The 21787-nt window shown below is 37.7% G+C and overlaps 1 protein-coding gene across 1 annotated transcript; it reads left to right on the forward strand.

The window, feature by feature from the left end:
- Positions 1-1113: 1113 nt before the first annotated feature.
- LOC109237255 lies at positions 1114-1743 on the forward strand. Its single transcript, XM_019403539.1, has 2 exons — positions 1114-1335; positions 1423-1743. The coding sequence occupies exons 1-2, from the start codon at positions 1114-1116 to the stop codon at positions 1741-1743; spliced, it is 543 nt and encodes a 180-aa protein (XP_019259084.1).
- The last annotated feature ends 20044 nt before the right edge of the window (positions 1744-21787 follow it).

The following is a 21787-nucleotide window of genomic DNA, read 5'->3' on the forward strand; positions in this document are numbered from 1 at the left end:
AGTGCGGTGATAGAAGCCCTAAGGCCCAATCTTGCTAATATGATGCAGGCTATTGTGAAGCCTGATATCACAGGGCATTTTGAACTCAAACAGTACATGGTACAACTGATTTAGTACACTGGGAAATATGTGGGTCTATCTCATGAAGGCCCGCAGAGGCACATTCAGAATTTTTTGGAAATTACGGACACTTACAATTATCCGAACGTTTCCAAGGATTATGTCAGGCTGACACTATTTCCCTTTTCACTGCTTGGGGAAGCTAAGGAATGGTTGCAAAAGGAGCCTGTGAACTCAATCCATACTTGGGATGATCTAGCAAGGAAATTCTTAATCAAGTTTTTCCCCACTAAGAAGGCAAAGTCGTCGAGGAGTCAGATTCTTGGGTTCCAACAACGGGATGGAGAGACACTTCGTCAATCTTGGGAAAGATCCAAGAAGCTACTCAGAGACTGCCCACATCATTGTCAGACTAATGAGGTGTTGGGTCACACTTTTGTTGATGGGCTAGATGAGGCATCAAAGATGAATCTTGATTCAGCTTGTGGGGGTAGTTGCATGGCGAGGCCGTATAGTGAAATCCAACTCTTGCTAAATAACTTCACTGCTAATGATCATAATTGGCAAGGAGATGGGGACTCACGAAGAGCAATTAAACAGAAAGCAGGCGGGGTGACTGAGCTTGATGACTTCTCAACCATGAGAGCCGATATAGCAAAATTGGCAAATCAGATGAATAGGATGATAATGCAACAAACACAAAAGATGCAACATGTACAACAGATGTCTATTTGCTGCGAACTATGTGGTGACAGTCATACGAGTGACATGTGCCCCACAAATCATGAATTTATATACTATGTGAGGCAACAGAGTAGAGGTCCGATGAATCAGCATGCACAATATGGGAACACTTACAATCCAAATTGGAAGAATCATCATAACTTCTCATTGGGTGGAAACCAACTGACTCAGAATCATTATAGGCCCCAAGGAAATTTCAATCAACCTTAGAAGCCACCCCAACAAATAGAAGAGAGTACAAATCACTTGTTGAAGAAGTTGTTGCTTGACAATCAATAGCTCAGGACCGATTTCAGAAATCTTAGGCAAATGGGGCAATTAGCAGCAAATCAAAATACTAGACTTGCAGGAGCTCTTCCTAGTGATATAGAGAAGAACCCTCAAGTTAATGTAGTTACACTCAGAAATGGGAGGGAACTAGAGGAAGTGCCAAAGAAGAGAAAGGACAAGCCTATACCTGAGGAGGAGTTGATTCCTAAAGCAACACACGAGTCAAAGAAAGATGAAGCAAGTTCAGAACCAGTGGAGGCTGCAAGGCCACCACCGCCTTTCCCCCAGAGATAGCAGAAAAAGAATGATGATCGCATGTTCAACAAATTTATCTCTATGTTGATCCAGGTTCAACTGAATATTCCATTAGTGGATGTACTTCGTGAAATTCCAAAGTATGCTAAGTACATAAAAGATATAGTGGATCACAAGAGGAGATTGACTGAATTCAAGACAGTTGCACTTACTGAGGAGTGCACTTCAAGGGTCCAAAACAAGCTTCATCAAAAGCTTAAGGATCTTGGCAGATTCACCATCCCTGTGCGAATGGGTAATATTAATGTGGGTCGATCTCTTTGTGATTTGGGGGCGAGCATAAATCTGATGCCCTTGTCCTTGTTCAAGCAATTGGGTCTGGGAGCTCCAAGACCAACCACTGTGATGTTGTAGCTAGTTGATAGGTCCATAGCATACCCTATGGGAGTGATTGAAGATGTGTTGCTGCAAATTGGGAAATTCATCTTGCCTGCGGACTTCATTATCCTCTCTTGGCTACTGGTGATGCAATTACTAAAGTGAGAGAGGGAAAAATGATTTTGAGGGTGGATAACGAGGAAGCAGTCTTTAATGTCTACAAGGAAATCCAACTTCCCCGCCACTATGCGGAGCTCTCAATGATATCTGTAGTGGAGGTGGATGAGCAACTTCTTGACACGAGTGTATATCTAGACGATTCTCTAGAGAAAGAAATCATGTTGTTCGATAGCTTGGAGATTGATGATGAGGTTAAGGAGATGATGCATCATGTGCTTACATGCAGGGAATACACCCCTTTGAGCCCCTAAATAGGCCAAGTGGGCCTCCTCCAAAGCCGTCGATTGAAGAAGCTCCAAAATTGGAGCTTAAACCCCTGTCTCCTCACCTTCAATATGCTTATTTGGGTGGTTCTGACACTTTACCTATTATTGTTTCTTCTGACTTGTCTAAATTGCAGGAAGAAAAGCTGTTGACAGTGCTACGTGAGCACACGCGAGCAATTGGGTGGATAATGTCTGACATTAAAGGCATTAGTCCAGCTTTCTGCATGCATAAAATCCTCATGGAGGACAAACACAAGCCAAGTTTAGAGCAACAATGCCCACTAAATCCAATCATGAAAGAGGTGGTTCGAAAAGAAGTGATTAAGTGGCTTGATGCAGGTATTGTATTTCCAAACTCTGATAGCAAATGGGTAAGTCCCGTCCAATGTGTGCCTAAGAAAGGGAGGATGACCGTAGCGGTCAATAAAAATAATGGCTTGATTCCCAAAAGAACTGTCACTAGGTGGAGAATTTGCATAGATTATAGAAAATTGAACAATGCCACCCGAAAGGACCACTTTCCCCTCCCCTTTATTGACCAAATGCTTGATAGATTAGCTGGCTAGGAATGCTACTATTTCCTAGATGGTTATTCGGGGTATAATCAGATTGCTATAGCCCCAGAGGACCAAGAGAAAATCATATTTACGTGTCCCTATGGCACGTATGCGTTCTAGAGAATGCCCTTTGGTCTCTATAATGCACCTGCGACTTTTCAAAGGTATATGATGGCTATTTTTATTGACATGGCTGAAAGATTTGTAGAAGTGTTCATGGATGATTTTTCTGTTTTTGGGTGCTCTTTTGATAATTGTTAAATGAACCTTGATAAAGTGCTTGCTAGGTGAGAAGAGACAAACTTGGTACTAAATTGCGAAAGGTGCAATTTTATGGTAAGTGACGGTATAGTCCTGGGGAACAAGGTGTCCAAAAATGGTTTGTAGGTGGACAAACCAAAGGTGGAAGCGATTGAAAAGTTGCCCGACATCCGTCAAAGGCATTCGCGGTTTCTTGGGCAATGCAGGTTTTTATCGTAGTTTCAATAAAGATTTCTCGAAAATTTCTTCTCCTTTGTGCAGGCTTCTTGAGAAAGATGTCCCCTTCAAGTTTGATGATGTCTGTCTGAAAGCATTTGAGGAGCTGAAGGGAAGGTTGGTGACTGCACCAATTATCATTGCCCCGGAATGGGCGCAACCATTTGAGTTGATATGCGATGCGAGTACATAACAATCGGAGCTGTTTTGGGCAAAGGAGAAATAAAATCTTACACTCCATTTATTATGCGAGCAAAACGCTGAATCCAGCCCAGATGAATTACACTGTTGCTGAAAAAGAGTTGCTTGCAGTGGTGCAGGCGTTTGAAAAGTTCAGATCCTATCTAGTGGGAACCAAAGTCATCGTTTACACAGATCATTCGGCTATCATATACTTGTTTGAAAAGAAAGATGCCAAACCGAGACTGATTCGTTGGGTCCTGCTCTTGCAAGAATTTGACTTAGAGATCTGAGATCAAAAAGGGACAGAGAATCAAGTGGCTGATCACTTGTCTAGATTAGAAATTCGGAGCCATGTAGCTGAAGGAGGATCAATCAAAGAAACATTTCCTGATGAGCAGTTATTAGCAATCACCTCAAGTGAAGCCCATGGTATGCAGATTATGTGAATTTGATTGCAAGCGGGGTGACACCACCAGAATTGACACCCGATAATAGAAGAAGGTTCCTACATGATGTGAGGCTCTACATGTGGGATGAGCCATTCCTATATCGGCAGTGCGCAGATCAGTGGGTACGAAGGTGTGTCTCTGAGGAAGAGATGAATCCAATACTGCATGACTGTCATGCTTTTCCATACGGAGGTCATCACGGTGGGGATAGAACCGCCCAAAAAGTGCTACAATCAGGTTTTATTAGCCAAAATTATTTAAGGATGCACATGCCTTTGTTAAAATATGTGACAGGTGTCAAAGAACCAGAACAATCACGAAGAAGCACGAGATGCCTTTGCAAAACATTCTGGTAGTAGAGCTTTTTAATGTTTGGGGGATTGATTTCATGGGACCTTTCCCATACTCTAATGGGCACATGTACATCTTGGTGGCGGTCGACTATGTTTCTAAGTGGGTGGAGGACATTGCTCTTCTTACTGATGACGCAAAGGTAGTGGTAAACTTAGTAAAGAAGCACGTCTTCACATGCTTTGGGACTCCAAGAGTGTTGATAAGTGATAGAGGAACTCACCTCTGTAACAAACTGCTGAATAATGTTCTTGCAAAGTATGGAGTTAAGCACAAGGTTTCCACTGCCTATCACCCCCAAACGAGTGGTCAAGTGGAAGTTTCAAACAGAGAGGAAAAGTAGATTTGGAGAAAACAGTAAGTGGAAATAGAAAGGACTGGTCCGGGAAGCTGGACGGCGCATTATGGGCATATCGAACTGCATACAAGAATCCCATAGGTACTTTTCCTTATAAGTTAGTTTATGGAAAGGCGTGCCATTTGCCCGTCGAGCTTGAACACAAAGCCTATCGGGCAATCAAAAGCTGAATATGGATATTGACTTAGGTGGTGAGATGATGTTGCTGCAACTCAACGAGCTTGATGAGTTTCAATTGCACGCATATGAAAATGCCAAATTATATAAAGAAAAGACGAAGAAGTGGCGTGACAAGCACATCCAACATCGAGAGTTTGAGCCAGGTCAAGAAGTTCTCTTGTTTAATTCAAGGTTGAAGCTTTCCCCGGAAAGCTTAAGTCTCGTTGGGCAGGTCCATTCATTGTGGTAAGTGTGAGGCCTCATGGAGCGGTGGAACTGCGTGATTCGAGCTCAAGTGGTACCTTCTTGGTAAATGGCCAGAGAATAAACATTATTGGGGTGGTGACATTGCACGTCACAAGACCTCAGTGGACTTGGCCGATGCTTAAAAACGTGTTGAGTCGTTCCGCGACGTTAAATCAGACGCTCGTTGGGAGGCAGCCCAATTTTTACTGCTTTCGTAGCTTAGTTTTTTTATTTTCTTCTAGTTAGAGACTTAGAGTAGGCTAATTTTTTGTTTTCTTTGTACTTGCAAAAATCTTAGGTGGGAATGGTGTGGGGTGAGTGTAGCGTATGTATTGAGTGCTCGGGTAGTCGGGATTTTATCAATAAAAAAATTGTGAAACGAGCGCCCAGGAAAGCGCCCCACGCTGCCTGGGGTGCACTTTCCAGTGTTGCTCAAATCCCCTATGCCAGCCCAGCGTGGGGCGCTGGGCTGGGGGGTCAGGTAAGCACTTTTTTTTTTCATTTTCTTTGTCTAATTAAACGACCCAACCCATATAACCCAACCCAATTACCCATATACACACATAACCTTACCCATACCCAATTACCCAAACATTTTCCCCACTTAAATTAAAACAACAAAAATCCAAAACCTCTTTCTCTCTCACCGCTGCTCTCTCCCCTTCCCTCTTAAATTCTTCAACTTTTCTTGCTCACTTTCATCTCAAGACTCAAAGGTATGTTCTTCTTGTTTTCTCTTCTCTTGTATTTTGAAATTTCTTAGTGTATTGTTAGCTCTCCTTCTCCAACAAACCCCAATTCCCCAGGTCTCTTAAACATGCTTTGTTGTTATGGTGAGTGGTCTTAATATGCACGAAATTGGATGCAAAAATTGGTTGTGAATTTGTGTTTGAAGTAGTAAACTATAATTCTCTCTACTTCATGTAAATTCGGGAGGGCCACCTTGCTCCACCATTGTTGAAATAAGAGAAGCAAAATTGATGCCCACAAGTTGTTTGCTAAAATGCCTAAGAGAGTAAATTGAACATCGGTGAATTCTGAGTAGCCGAGTGTAGTTATATATGATGTTGGGCGAAGTGTGGGGTGTTTGGGGGCGTTGTATCTTGTTGTAAACTCTTGTAAATGGTTAGTGTACTATATTAGTGTATTAATGTGAACTTTAGCTTTGCTTTCTTGCACCACAATTAAGTTACGTCCATGTTAAACTACTTGAATCGTATGGCATAGGGAAGTCTTGAGTACCTATAGCCTTGTGATGACACATTGGTGCATTTTGAACCAATATTATGGGTCGATTATGCATAGCCTTCAGTTTTAAGTGTGGGGTCATCTTGCCTTTCACGATGACCTTAGGTGAAAGTTCTTGATTCATTCTCATATTCATGTTTATCGTGTGTAGGTTGCTATGGATCGTGACAGTGCTGCCAAAGGAAAAGGGGTGGGGAAGTCCTCCACTACTGCTCCCCCTCCAAAGAAACACAAGCAATGCGAGAGTTCTTCCCAGCAAGCTAAGGGAAAGCAAGTTGCTAGCGAGTCGACGAGGCCACCACGGCCTCGGGTGGAACTGGTTCGAGATGACGCCATCAAATGGCATGATACTTTTGTTCCATAAGGGAGATATGTCTCCGAAATGGGGATTAATGTAAAGGCCTTAGAATGGAATTTCGCAGATGTACTTGCCAGATTGGAAGAAAAGAAGATGGATAAGCTCCTCGAATGTCCGGGCCCTGCAAATCTAAGCATGGTACAAGAGTTGTATGCCAACTGGAACGAGATAAAGGACAAGTCATGGGTCAGAGGAAAGGAAATTCCAATGGATAGGGAAGCCTTATGTCGCTTTTTGGGAGTTGATAGCCCTAATCCATGAAGGCTACGAAAGTTCGTCAAAAGTCCACGCTATTAGGCAATACGTCACACACTTTGTGGCGTTGATTCTAATGCGAAGTGGACTCGGACTAAGGGAAAGTTTCACCTTGAGATGCTCCGGTTCGGCTTCAACAAGACGGCCAAGGTTTGGCAGAACTTTGTGTAGGCTAGATTAATGCTCGTTGAGCATAACAGCGAGTGCACTCGAGTTCGAGTGTACGTAATCTACTTTCTGATGACCGGGCACCCCATAAATGTGGGTGAGATCATGGTTGGGGAGATGGCACGCACCCGCTTTGGAGGGAGGATCGAAAGGTTCTTCTTTGGAAACATCCTGACGCAGTACATGCTATCTCGTGGGGTACCGGAGTACCCTAGCTATGATGAGGTAGTGGAGGCACCCAAGGCATTGATAGACATCACATCTTTGCTAGAGTCCACATCAAAGCTTACCTAGACTACTAGGAATGGGAGGGACGAAAATTTTAATAGGTATCTTTATAATTCCCTCAATGTTATAATGAGCAAGCTAGGGGTGTCAGATGAAGAGCGCACACAATTGCGAAGTGATCTCTCCAATTCGTCCAAGGAGATGTTGGTCATAGCACCAGGCAATCCCATTCATCCATCTGAGGATGAAAACACTAACAAGGGATCTGATGATGAGGATGCGGATGATGATGAAGTTACGGGGCCCATGGATTTGGTACCCTTAGGAGATGATGATGAGCCCAGAGCCGCAACTGGTGGGCATTCCAAGGAGGCAGACTCTTACTAGCAGGGAGTTCTTTCTTTCCACCTTACTCTGTTTTGAATTTGTTATGCATCGGGACTATGCATTGTTTAAGTGTGGGGTGGGGGAATACTTCTTGACTTGAAATTGTATCAAATAATTTTTTTTAGTGTTATTGTTTTGTTTTGTTTACCTTTTTAGCTTAGTTTAGAACTAACATAGTCTAATTAGCTAGACTACATAATAATTAAAAAAAATTAGAAAAAGCTCGGACTTTTCCCGACGATGGATATGCTGGAAAATTTTCTTGAGGGATTAAAGTCCGATTAAAAATACCGAAAAGATTTTCTTTTGTTTTTAGGATAGTTAGGTAGTATTCCTTGGTTTTTATTTGGACGCCGGCCCTTTTTCAAGGGTGTAGCTCAAACCGAGTGTTTTGTTTTGTTATTTTTTTAGGAGTAGGATAAGGGAGAAAACTGAGGTGCTGTGAGGTACATGTTGACATGTTTGGTGTTGGCAACTTAAGTTATGGCATGCGCTCTGTCTTCCTGAATATTTGATTTGAATTTTAGTACCCAAGTAAATTAAGTAGCCTACTCTTTGACGCCTTTTTCTCAGTTGGTTGACTTGTATGCCACCTAGTGCATTAGTGCTTAAATATTCTCAACTTGCTATGCTTGCTTGACTTGAGAGTCGACACATAATCGTCTTGAGTGAGTCAAGTGCCATGTGTGTGTAAGGATTATTATATTTTGTGCTATCTTGCGTAGTCTAGAACTTGCCCTGTGTGTTAACCAACACGAAATCATTAAGTTGTGCTAGTCTAGGAGATGACGTAGGCGCTTCTTGTTTGACCATAAAGGTGCTTGTCACTCATAAATAAAATTTTCCCGTTTCTAGCCCCTTTGAGCCTGTAGACCGTTTATTTGACACCCACATTACAAGTCGTACTCCTATTTTATTATTAATTCGAGATTGTTGAACCTTTACCTCCTAAGGCACTTAGTCGCTAAAAGAAGTAAGGTGAGAGATTGGGGAGTAGCTTTTGAGTGGAACCATGGAAAGGCCCTTAAGGTGCACTAAAATTGTGAAAGAAGGTCACTAGCCTATGAAGTTCAATGTATGGAGTGTGTGGAGAAAAAGAAGAAAAAGAAAAAAAAAAAGAGGGAAAATGTTGCAAGAATAAGAAAACAAGAGTTCAAATAATGTAGAAAGACACACACCTCCTAATCCTTCTAACTCGTGCTAGTGAAACCATTGAGGTGCTTAATTGAAAAGATGACTATGTTATATATGGTGTATGATAAGTGAATGGGTTGAAAAGAAAATGTGCTCAATTTGTGAGTATAGTGTATTAAAGTGCTTAGGAAGGTTAGTCACTATTCCTAAATATATCCTACCCGTCCCTTAGCCTACATTACAACCTTAAACTCCTAATTGATCTTAGATTTTTCTAGCTTAGATTAGTAGAGATGTACACTACGGGCAAGATTATGGTACGACCACCGGATGCACATGAATTCTTTATGTGAGTGAATGAATTTTGTTCAATTGTGTGATGTCCTTAATTTATGTTCAATGTCATATTTGAACGTATGGAGTACTTCTATATTCACTCTTGGTTGTGGTGAGGGCAATTGGTCTCATGACAGATTGGTGATGTTGTACACTTCTTTATGTTGGGTGAGTGTGTGAGTTGAGGATGCTTAGTGATAACGAGTCGTCTCTTAAGGTAAGGTGGTTGTGGAGAGGTTGCTTGAGTTGGTTGAATAACATTAAGTATACTTGGGCTAGTTTAAAAACGGGAAGAATGTGAAATTCGTGTGGTTATGCTTAATTGTCGATGTCGATCATAGTCAAAAGGTAGGGTGTTTGATTGAACTAATTGTGAAGTGCTCTTTCATAGTGATAGGTACGTTTTGGGGTGTTAATATAGTTCCATTGCTCGAAGACGAGCAAGAGACTAAGTGTGGGGTGTTGATAATTGGCTTAATGTATGTATATTTGGATGTATATTGCCTCACATTTTGCTCATGTCTCGAAGATTTGAGATGTATAATATGATGATTTGTGCTAATTTATGGTATTTCTATGTGTAGGAATCATTCGGATGCAATTTGGGATGAAATGACGCGAAATTGGGAAGAAAAGGCGAAAGTGAAATTTGAGGGCCACAGGCAGCGTGGGGGCGGCCTGTGCCCACTTTACAGAATGGCTAGGAAGTTGAGCGCCAGGTCCAGCGCCCCACGCCCTGGACGCTCAAAGCGTGAAGTTTTCCTGTTTCGACTAGGACTCAGTTATTTCGACCCCATGACGCCCCCAACTCATATAAAAGTCAACCTAAACCAATTTTGAAGGGGAGGACGTGACTTTGAGAGAGAAACAAAAATACGAAACACTCAGGAGCACGAATTTGATCAATTCTTCCATTCTTCCCCTAGTATTCATTGATGTTATGTCTAAAAGCATTATTTTTGATGATTGTATGAACATGAGTGGCTAAGAACCCTATTGTTCTGGGGTCATGGGTGCTACATGAATGTTAATGTTTGAAGTTTAAATTGACGAATTTGGTTTTATCATATTGGGTTGATTATTTAATTTTATTTTTAATTATTTTGTTGAGTAGCTAACAGCGAAATACTATCTACGAATCTAGAGTTGAACTTGAAAGTGAGAACTCTACATTGCATATAGAAATATATAGGGCAGGTTCTTGAACCCGGCCATCAGGGAACGGATTCGCAATTAGGATAGAAATATACCTAATTGCCTTGCTTGGTTGAAATACAGGATGTGTAAATGCATTCTTGTTAACCTTAATTCCATGGACATATAGGCACTAAGTTAGCTTGAATAGGCGAGTAATAACTCGACAGATTCTTATGAGTAACATCAACCCTGTCAATCAACAATCCAGATAAATTAATTAGTCGTTTTAAGCCAAGAACGCAACATGATTGTTAGCTAACCCGTGACCCTGGAATATCATCTCCTATTACTTGTTATCCGAAATTGCTTTAAGTGTTGTGGTTAATTTCTAGTTATTTTGTTGCTTGATAGTTTTAGGTAGTAAATTAGTCACTTATATATTTTGTGGGAAATCTCTTGAATCGATAAGTGGTTTGAGTCTGAATCAGTCAAAAGTTAATCATAAGTCTTCGTGGGAACAATACTCTACTCACTACTCTATTACTTGACAACCACGTATACTTGCGTGAGTGTTTTTGGTCGCAACTGCTGCATCAACATTAAAGTTATACTCTGACATTCGTGGTGCCTCCTTGGGTCCCATAGATCTATCGAAGCCGTTCTTGCTCATGAGTCCCCGTGAGCTTGAACCTCGATCATTTCTTCTTTCATTTCGTGCAGAGTTTCGCCCAGATCTGATGTTCCTACCGTCTCCATTATATGGTTGATATCGATCTCCATTCGACCTTGGTTCCCGGCCAATATCCCTCTTGATTCTATTGACGGGTCTGATAGGATAAACGAACGCAGAAGCAGCCCCCAGTTGATCATCCTCGACTCTGATCTTCGACTGATACCGATTATGCACATCGGCCCAAGTGACAGCTGGGTATTTGATCAAATTTTGCTTCAACTACTGTGAATCCATTGAACTTTGAACGTTGAGACCTTGAGTGAAAGCTTGAACAGCCAAATCGCCGGCGACCGGTGGCAAGTCCATCCGTTCCATTTGGAATCGGGACACAAATTCCTTGAGCATGTCATTGTCCTTCTGTCTTACCTTGAAAAGGTCCGATTTTCTAGTACCTTGATGGCCCCGACGTGTGCCTTTACAAAAGAATCTGCAAGCTTAGCAAACGAGTCAATATAATTAGGCGGTAAATTATGGTACCATATCATAGCACCCTTTGACAGAGTCTCCCCGAATTTCTTCATCAAGACGGATTCGATCTCATCATCTTCCAAGTCATTTCCTTTGATTGCACACATGTAGGAGGTGTCATGTTCGTTTGGACCAGTCGTCCCATTATACTTAGGAATCTTGAGCATGCGGAACTTCTTGGGGATTGGTTTCGGAGCCGCACTCGGGGGAAAAGGTTTTTCTACGAACTTTTTGGAATCCAGTCCTTTCAATATTGGTGGTTCCCCCGGGATTTGGTCGACCCTGGAGTTATAGGTTTCCACCTTCTTTTTGTTTTCCTCGATCTTCTTTTCCCCGGTCTCGATTCCCTTTGTCAGTTCTTCAAGCATCTTCATGATAGCAGGATTGGTCTCCGATTCCTTCTCGTTCGATTTCCTCGAAACCGATTCGACCCTGTTTTGGGATGGCTCGAGTTCGACCCTGCTCGGTGTGTGGTTCTAGTTTTGGAGCTTGGCTATTGCTGCATGTTGAGCCTGCAACATTTCGAAGATCACTCGCAGGCTGATCCCGCCATCTTCACCATGTGCGCTCTGAGTAGCTGATCGGGCATCCTCCCGGACGTTGCCTTCGGGATCGACGGCTAATTTCCATTGATGGCTACATGTGAACTGACGTCGATAGGATTTACAGCCGAAATTCCATCGAGGCCAACAGGGGGTACAATATTCCTGGTTCTATGTTCTCATTTTCGTCGTGGTGGCCGAGATCATTGTCAATGTGTTGAGGTGCTAACTGAAAGTTTGACATTTTTAATCCTGTAATCAAAGATACTTCAAAGAATAAGTGTAAAATAGTGTGTGTTATAAAAGTTTGTACCAGGTAACCACTATTATCCTTAGCCCCACGGTGGACGCTAAATTGTTTATCCTAAAATCGGATAACATTTGAATTTATACGCGATTTTAAGGATACGTTATATAACTTGGTACAAATTGAGGAGAATAAATTCAGTATTGAAATAGACGGTAAAAGAATAAATGTAGACCATACGAACTAAACAGCCTTGACCCTCGAGTTCAGTCACCACTGAACCAAATATGTTTCACTTGCTTATGAACAGAATAACAAGATAATGAAAGCTAGAAAATGACAGTATATTGCTTAGTATTGCGTGAATATGATATGTTTACAGATGATCAGACCCCTCTTTTATAGTAGGGGAGTCCTACTATAGGTACAATTCTATATGAGGTAAGAAATCCCATGATTGGCTAATTAATCGGCCTCTTCTTGATACGTGCCGGGATTTGCGCTGTGATTCTCGCCCGGTTGCGGATATTTTGGCTTTCCGTTATTCGGCTCAGTAAGCTTCCTTCGATCTCTATCTTGTTCGGTCTCGATCTTGATCGTCCTCAGGGACACGAGCTCAGTAACCTGACTTTGCATCATGATTCGATATAATACGAAGCTAAACCTTGGCTTATCGCGTTCCAGTCTCGATCAGTCATACAAAAAGGGCAAGCCCGATTTTGACCGTATACAATTTTGTTCATAAAAATGAGATTTTTTTCTGTATAAGAATGTTTTGAAAAACAAATTTTGAAAATCTGAGAAGCAAATAAGAACGATGAGTAGAACGAAAACGGAACTACTTAAAATAATACTTGGACGACAATTTATGCATTAACTAACCTATTTGGTTTATTGTGTTAAAAGGGAAGCCCGATGCCGCTATGCGCGGGATTTGGGGAAGGAACGAACCGCAAGAGTTTATTGTACTGGATCTTACCTTGTATTTTAACAAGAGACTATTTCCACGGCTCGAACCCGTGGATATTGTGTTATGGATGAAAAATACGCAAATATTAGAACATCTAGGGGATATCTTCCTAGTATGAGGAGAAGGGAAGTTCTGAAATTTTTTAGGGTCGTTACACAAATAGTCGATTGGAATTAACGTTTACTTTTTTATCTATTATAATTGTCTCCTAGCTAGTCTTAATGGGATTCTTTTATAATGAGAAAGTTTGTCTTGATCTCTTCCTTATTTGCAACTTCCATTAGTATCACCTGGCTGAATAAGGTGATTATTAAAACTAGTGGATTCTTATTCATACCGAAGTCTGGCTTGTATTTGCACAAAATGTATTTGATTTTGACGATTATATCTTCTTAACTATGTACACCTTACTTAGTTAATAATTAAAGGAATTAATATGAGTGATCAGTTCTCATTCATGCTCAAGTCTGATTTTGACATCGTCTAATATCCGAGAGAGATATATTTGATTTTGATTATTTGTCATTTGAAAGACAATAAAGCACTATTGTCACAGAACCTTAAATTCAACGACCTTATGTCCACTGCTTCTCGAGTTGGCTCATCTCTCTTTCCTTATTGATTATTGCAAAAAAAAAAATGTAGAAAAAATGTCTCGTACATATGTTGGTTCTGAAAATTTATACGTCTTTCTTAGAGACGGGACCAAAATTTAAATTTAATAGATTCAATTTTTATATTTTTATTATCGAACCATTGTACTTTTCAAATTGCGAACTCAAATTTAATATTTATTACAGTATTAATAATCTTCTACATTCTAATAAGAGGGAGTTAGCAGGCAACTCGACGACATGTCTGCTTGGGCTTCTAAGGGGTATTTGGTCATTTCAGTTAAAATGGAGCTATATGATTGGTTGATAGAGAATCCTACCGTAGGCACCTTTAAAAATTTTGAGCGCTTTGATAAGTTTAGCCCTCTGCTTATATCATCAGCCATCACCACATACTTTCTTTGTACAACCACACATGACCACACATCCCACCTCATCTCCAAAGAGACGACAAAACTCAGATTTTAACAAAATCAGTTTGCTAAATTCAATAAAATATTTGCAATAGATAATGCTTTCCGCTTTCAGGAATAAATAAGCTCATTTGATCATTAATGAATTAGTTTGGGATTATGTTAAAACTATGATGAATAAACCTTAAATTATTTTCAATTTCATGTAATTGTTATCGTCAATACTAATAAAGAAAATGTGATTTCGATCAATTTTGTTCCTGTAACAGAGAAAATAACTATGCACTATTATACTAATCTCTTTCTCAATAAATTTAGTGGGTGTTTGGACATAAGAATTATAAAATTCCGGAAAAAGGTGAAAAACAATTTCAAGTGAAAATGATATTTGAAAATTAAAGTTGTGTTTGGACATAAATATAGTTTTGGGTTGTTTTTGAATTTTTGTTGAGTGAAATTTTGAAAACAATTCATCTTCAAAATATTATGGTAAAATACTAATTTCGAAAAAAAAGTGACTTTTTTCGGGAAAAAAAAAAACATGGCCAAACGGGCTCTTAGTGTGGTATATTCTCTTTGATTCAAAAGGGACTAATTTAAACTTTTATTAACTTAAAAATACTAGGAAATATAGTTAACTACTAATAAGTATTGATAAGAAGACAATTATATAATACATTCTATCCAATAGGTCAATCACGTAAAATGAGACCAAAAGAGCACTAACAAGATCACTTATTAATTTATCAAGTTCAAATCAGATTTTATTTTAAGGTCTGTTTCATTAATTTTTAGAGCTAATGATAAATTATTGTATTGTTAAATATATTATTTGTAAGTTTCACCACAAGTAAAACAATGTACAAACTTAATACTTTAGAAACTTACACGTTTCATTGTAAGAAAAATAAAAATTATTATTTGAATTATCACTTTTGATGTTGGGTACCCTGTTATGATAAAATACGATAAAATATTCAATAAAGAGAATCTAGAAAAAATCAAATATAGTATATTCAGATTTTGAGAAACATTATTAAAGAGCATAAGATACATTATTACATTTAAAGTTATAGAAGTTTATAGTGTATTTTATTTTTGAGGAACAATTAATCAATTAAGAATTTAATGTTGTAGAAATTATATATATTTACTATAGGTTGGATTTTTTTCCAACTTAGGACATACTAAAAAATGAAGGGAGGAAGAACAAAATTAAATACAAATAAAGGGAGAAATAATTTGAAAAAAGTATTTTAAAAAAAAAAGACGAGAAAGTACATATGTTAATAATTTTGTTGTATAAGATTTGGAGTTTAATACCAAAAATTAGGAATAGTATAATCTAAAACTTTACGTTAGGATAATCGTTATTATCAGCAAAAACGAATTTGTTTCATAACTATTTTTATTGGTGTACGATTAGATATTTAATTACCCATGCATGCTTGCAATATCAAAGTTTGTTGGAAAAGAAAAAATAGGAAAATTTGTTAAGACATAGGGTGTGTTTGGTATAACGGAAAATGTTTCCAAGAAAATATTTTCTTGGAAAACAAGTAGTAATCTTATTCGTTTTTTGATTTTTGGTACGCAAATTAAGGAAAATAACTTCACAAGAGTATTCATAAATAATTTAGATACAATAAACATGAAGCCATAAACTTTAGAACCAACTACCTTTCGAACCCACAAATTTCATTAACTTCTGAATCGCTAAACTTTCGAAACCGCGAACTTTCGAGCCCGTAAACTTTTTAATTTCTAAACCCGTAAACTTCCAAACACATAAACCTCCGAACTCATAACTTTGAAACTTGTAAAATTTTGAACCTTTAAACTAAAGATGAAAAAACTAAAACTAAAAATATATTTTAAAAAAATATTTTTTTGGGGGGTGGGGGTGACGGGGGTGGGGGTGTGTGCAGAAAAACAAAAAAAAATAGAAATTTTAAATTACCAAAATAGAAAGTAAAAAAAAAATTGGGCGGGGGAAGGGGGGGTGTGTGCAGATAAACAAAAAAACATAAATTTGAAATTACAAAAAAGAAAAGTAAAAAAAAAAAAATTGTGCGGGGGGAGGGGGGGGGGGGCGATTGGGGGTGATGTCGGTGTGGGTGGTGCAGAAAAACGAAAAAGTCGAAATTTGAAAATTACAAAAACAAAAATAAAAAAAAATTGTGCGGGATGGGAGTGGGGGCATGTGAGGGTGGGTTTGGCGGGGTGGGTGGTGTAGAAAAAATAAAAGAATAGAAATTTAAAATTACAAAAAAAAAAGGTAAAAAAAAGATAATTTTTTTTGCCGGGGAGTGGGGGGGGGGGGGATAGCAAGTGGGTGATGAGGAAAAAAATTAAAATTTGAAAAAGAATATCGTAGGTGAGGTTGGGTGGGGGGGTGTGGGGTGAATTGGTGAGGGTGGGGAAGGTTGTGAAGGACCTTATCTTGATAAGAAAAAAATTCCTTCAATTGGAGGAAAATAAGTTCATTTTTCAAAATATTTAAGCCAATCAAACATGGAAAAAATTAAAAAATATTCTCCGAAAAATATTTTTTCCTTCGTACCAAATACACCCATAAACTACAAACAAATTACATCTTAGCATAAATTGTTGGGCACGTGCTGGAACGGGCCGAATGCCATCTAGTTGTACATATATATCTCACTTCCTTATAAAAGTTGATGGGTTCAATTTGTTAACCACAATCGCCACTTGGGTCTTTCTTATTGGCTCTTAGAGTCCACTTTTGGACAAGAAATAACTGCTAATTATTGCTTATCGCGTCGGGTCAAAGTAAAAGTCTGCCAACAAATAGACCAAGAAAATTTCTTCCCATTCCACCAAATTTTAACCTTGTACAAATAAAATATTCTCTAACAATATACTCTATTACACGTGTCCTGTATCAGATCATGTCCGTCTAAACTGTCCAGTTAACCTTGGACATTCGTGTACTAGTCTTATTGGTTAATGTAAATAGGAAACAACACGTAAGAGCTTCTCACTTTCTTCTTTTAGAAAAAACATATATTTCCAAATTAGATTCACTTGTAGACTTTAACTGAATATGGTAATTCCATCCACGAACACGTGTCTATTATAGCCGTCCTTAATTCCACGTTGCCGAAAATGTGGACATTTATTTTGCCACGTTGCACTTTGTGGTGTTCTAGCTTATCCTAACTTCATGTTTTTATTTCTTTATTTGTTTTTGTTTTATATAATTATTTTTAATCACGTGACACCTCCTTATTTGTTGAAACTTCAAATTTCCCCTTCTAATTTCAAAAATTGTGCTAACGTCCCATGTGTAACATATTTACATTTGATTTGAGGGGCACTACTTCAAAATGGATTTAACCTCCAATGAAGGGGGGAAAAGGACTAAATATAAATGTCTCATTCTGCCCAATGATATATACGAGAATTTAAAGGAAGTATTATTAGCATATTTTCGTGAATTTTATATTTGGCTATGAGCCTATGATAGTATTAATCATGTCCCAAACTACTACTCATTTATTTTGTATTATTTGTATAAGTAATGTCATCCGATCAAATATATATATTTATATTATCTTTTAGAGACATATTATTTAGATATACATATGTAAGAAAAATTATCAGCAAAGTGATGTTGATAACAGACCTTAGCAACGCCTGATCGAACTTTGTGTGTCTGAACGTGTTTATAATGTCATGTATGTAACGTCGAGGATTACATTGACCATAGAAAAAAATCAGAAATAATTGCTGAAAACATATCATTTCTTTGCTTTTGGAAGTTAAAGTAAATATCTGATTAATTAATTCCCTCCCTTCCTAGTTCTACCCAGAGGCGGCTCAACACTACGTGTGGCCTAAAGCGAAATTTAAAAAGAGGCCTCAAAAGACATTCGAGGTTAAGAAATGGTTTTTCATATCTAATCCTTTGATAATTTCATTAGCTTAAGATTGAATATTTGTCTAAAAGCACTTAAAGAATGGAAGAAGATTCTACAAAACCATAGTTATAAACAAAATTGATTCAAGTTGAAGTGAGTTAGACAAATTAAGAAGTTGAGCCCATCCACCACGCATGAGGTAACAAAAAAGAATAATAAAAAATAGGAAGTAAATTGCAAATTTAATAATCTACAGTTATTAATATAAACTTTAAAACTTGACAACAAATGATTAAAACTAATTTATTTATCACTAATAATAAATACATAATTATCTATATTATATATAATTTGAGTAAATTTGGGGCCTTAAATTTTTGGGGGCCTAAAGCCACTGCTTTAGCGACTTTAGGGTTGAGCCGCCACTGGTTCTACTTCCTGCTAAGGCTTAAGACTGGAAATATTAGATTTTTTACTTGGCATATTCAAAGAGTTTCGAGTTTTGTACGCTAATGAAGATAGATAATAGAAAGTTTTTAGCAAAAAGCTAATAGTTATACTAAGTTAATACACGATTTGTATAATTTAATATTCTATTAGGGAACTTATGTAATTATGACAAACTAGAGGCCTCATTAATGTAAAGCATTCATTTACGAATCAATTTTTCTTTTTCTTTTTCTTTTTCCTTTTCCCTCAGGGATTGAGAGAGGCGGTGGCGGCTTGGGTGCATGAGAGCTATACTATATAAAAGGGCCTCAAGGGATCGCGAAAAGCTATCAGAATTAACATCAAATAGTATTCTTTCAGAACTTTGGAATATTTTCTTTGTTTGTTGACGACAAATTAAAACAGAAACATAATATTCGACCAAATATCAGTTTGTTCTTTATAAACAGCAAAAATGGCAGGGTCATTAGATAGGAAGTCATCTATAGAAAATGAACCTAGAACTCTCAATCTTCATCAAATTCAGTTTGCTAGGGTAATTGCTCTTCCCTTATTCATTTATTCTTCTCCTCTTTTTTTTTTTTTTATTTCTTTAGTAATTTCATATTCTTTTTCTTGCCAGATTTTTCATACTTATTGTGAAACTTGTTTTCATTATCATGGTCAACAAGGCAATTTATTTCCTTGGTTGGTTGGACAAAAAAGTAGGAAAGGAAAAATTTTATGTTCATATTTGTAAACAAGAGGAAATTAAAATAGCTGCGCCTGCACCCGGGGAGGAATTTATTTTACAATTTTCTTTCTTTGTGAAATGAAATTACAAAATGTAAAATAGCTTAACTCAATTATTTTCCACCATAAACGGATTTTGTACACACATGCGGACTCGCAGATCTCATTTTGTTTACAAAATTGATTTACTAATACTAGTTCTTTTTTATAATATTGGACTTCGAACAAAGTCTTAATGGTTCTTGATTTTTGAAGCAGGATGCAGCACTTTACGTTATAAATACAAGAGGTTTAGAAGAAGCTATGAGAATTTTCACAGAGGTAATTTCTCAATTCTCAAGCCTCAACAACTTCTTTTGTTTGGTATTTGTTTTACTATTGATTCCTGAATATTGTTTTATACTGGAATAATCAATGAATGTTGAAAACCGTTTAGCCTAAGATTACTTTGAACGACAAATCAATTGTTGCATATTACTCCTCGTCTCGAATTATTTGTCGTGATTGTTAAAAATAGTTGTCTCAAAATATTTATCATTTTAAAAGTTCGAGATAAAATTAAGTATTTTTTTGGCGATCATACCAGCACTAACGCAACGGATCCCATTATAATTCCGAAGTTAAGCGCGCTTGGACTGGAGTAGTACTAGGATGGCTGACCCCATGGGTCCTCGTGTTGCATCCCTCTTTTTGAAACAGCCTCTTTACTCTTTCGAGGTAGGGGTAAGGTCTCCGTATACCTTACCTTTTCCAGATCCCATTAGTGGAATTTTACGGTGTTGGTGTTGGTCTTGGTGTTCAAGATGGAGATGGCATATAAATAGAGTAAATATTCAACAAAGAGAAGTTATATCTTAAGACGTAAATAAGGATAAATAGTCAGAATTTTTTTTTTAATTAATATTTTTTAAGATCGTGTAAAAAAAAAATACGATAAATAATTTGAGAGCTTTGAGACCGAGGGAGTATTGGTACACATTCTTCGATGTAAAAAAATTCTAGCTGAGGGAGAATCGTCAGAAAAATGATCGAGGGGCTGTGGGTGTTTGGGGGGAGGGGGGTGTTGGGTTTGGCCAAAATCATAGTAGTAAAGGTTAGGTACTAATTGAGAGGAGAATACCAACCAAAAAAAATAGGTGCGAGAAAATACAATATTGCTGAATACTACAGGACTAGGTTTACGTGTAGTATTTTCATTTTTCCTTAGTGGTAGTTGATAAAGAAAGGGTATTTGTTTATTTACGTAGTGTTGTTGCATGGCGCAACTGGATTGCGTGGTTGTTAGTTGTTAACCACCTTAGATCAGTTTGCCAATTAATAAAAACTTACGTGGTCCACAACACTTTGCTTTTGGCTAAGAATTTTTCATGCACTTATACTATTGTGCATCGAACTATCTTTTTTTAATTTAAGTTGCTATCTTCCAAAACAAATACTACTCTTAAATTGTTTTCATGTTCTATTTTAATAGATCATGTTGAGATGATTAGTTTGTAAATATCAATTTATTGAAGTGCAATATGGTTTATCAGTTTTATGTATGCCTTCACAGGGATTGGAACCAGTTGTTCCTTGTGTACGTGACAAGGACGAGGATACCGTGATAGATGAAGAATTGGAGAGTTCGTTACATCCTTCAATTAGGATTAATCCAGTAATTAGAGACATTGCTACTGCTCCTTTTTAGTGCAAACTAATTTAGCTTCTCTTAGTGATAACTATATCACAAAGTTGAGTTGGAATGAGTGGCTTTTTCGCCCGAGGCATTTGGAGTTGTTTTATTCTTTGTACTTTTTTTGTTGTCTCTGTACAAAGTATATATATATATATAATGCTTGAAATAAAACATGTTAGAGTTGTCCCTATACCATTTGTTGTGAACTTATTGAGTAACTCAGTGGAGGCCATATTTGGAAATTTAAATAATTATTTGTGGGACCCAGGTTGAATGTTTAGTTATAAGTATAGCAGAGGGGTAGAGTATTCTTTATGCTGAAGTTGTCAAGTGTCAGCTCTGTGTTCTCATCTCTGTTCTTCTATATTTTTTATCTCCAATTCTGTATCAGTCTAATTCACATCCCCTTTCATTCTTAGATTTTTGTTGCTCTATCCTTACTATCGTTAACATCTACATTGTAATCACAATTACTGTTGAGTTAATATAATCAGTTGGTTGGGTGTAATATCGGGTTTGTTACACCATTATAGTTGGCTGGTGCTCCTAAAGGTCATGGAAAATGGCTGTCACCTCATCCATATTACGGCGTATATAAATTCTATTCGATATCCATTAATTTGTATCCCCCTCTTTTAAAAAAATTTCCACTATTATTATTTGGGAAGTCTACGAAGTTTTTCTTTGATTACATTTTTTTTAATAAGTTATAAATATTTTGAATTATGAATTACTATGATTTATAATACTATTTATTATGTACTCAAAAATATAAGTTTTATTTTTAAAAATTTTTTATGTTCAGGTTCACTAGTTAAGTACTTTGATCCTCATACTCCGAGTCATGTGAATCTTTTTGAAACGTAATTTCCTTT

The sequence above is a fragment of the Nicotiana attenuata genome, unplaced genomic scaffold, assembly GCF_001879085.1.
Source record: "Nicotiana attenuata strain UT unplaced genomic scaffold, NIATTr2, whole genome shotgun sequence".
Lineage (NCBI taxonomy): Eukaryota > Viridiplantae > Streptophyta > Magnoliopsida > Solanales > Solanaceae > Nicotiana > Nicotiana attenuata.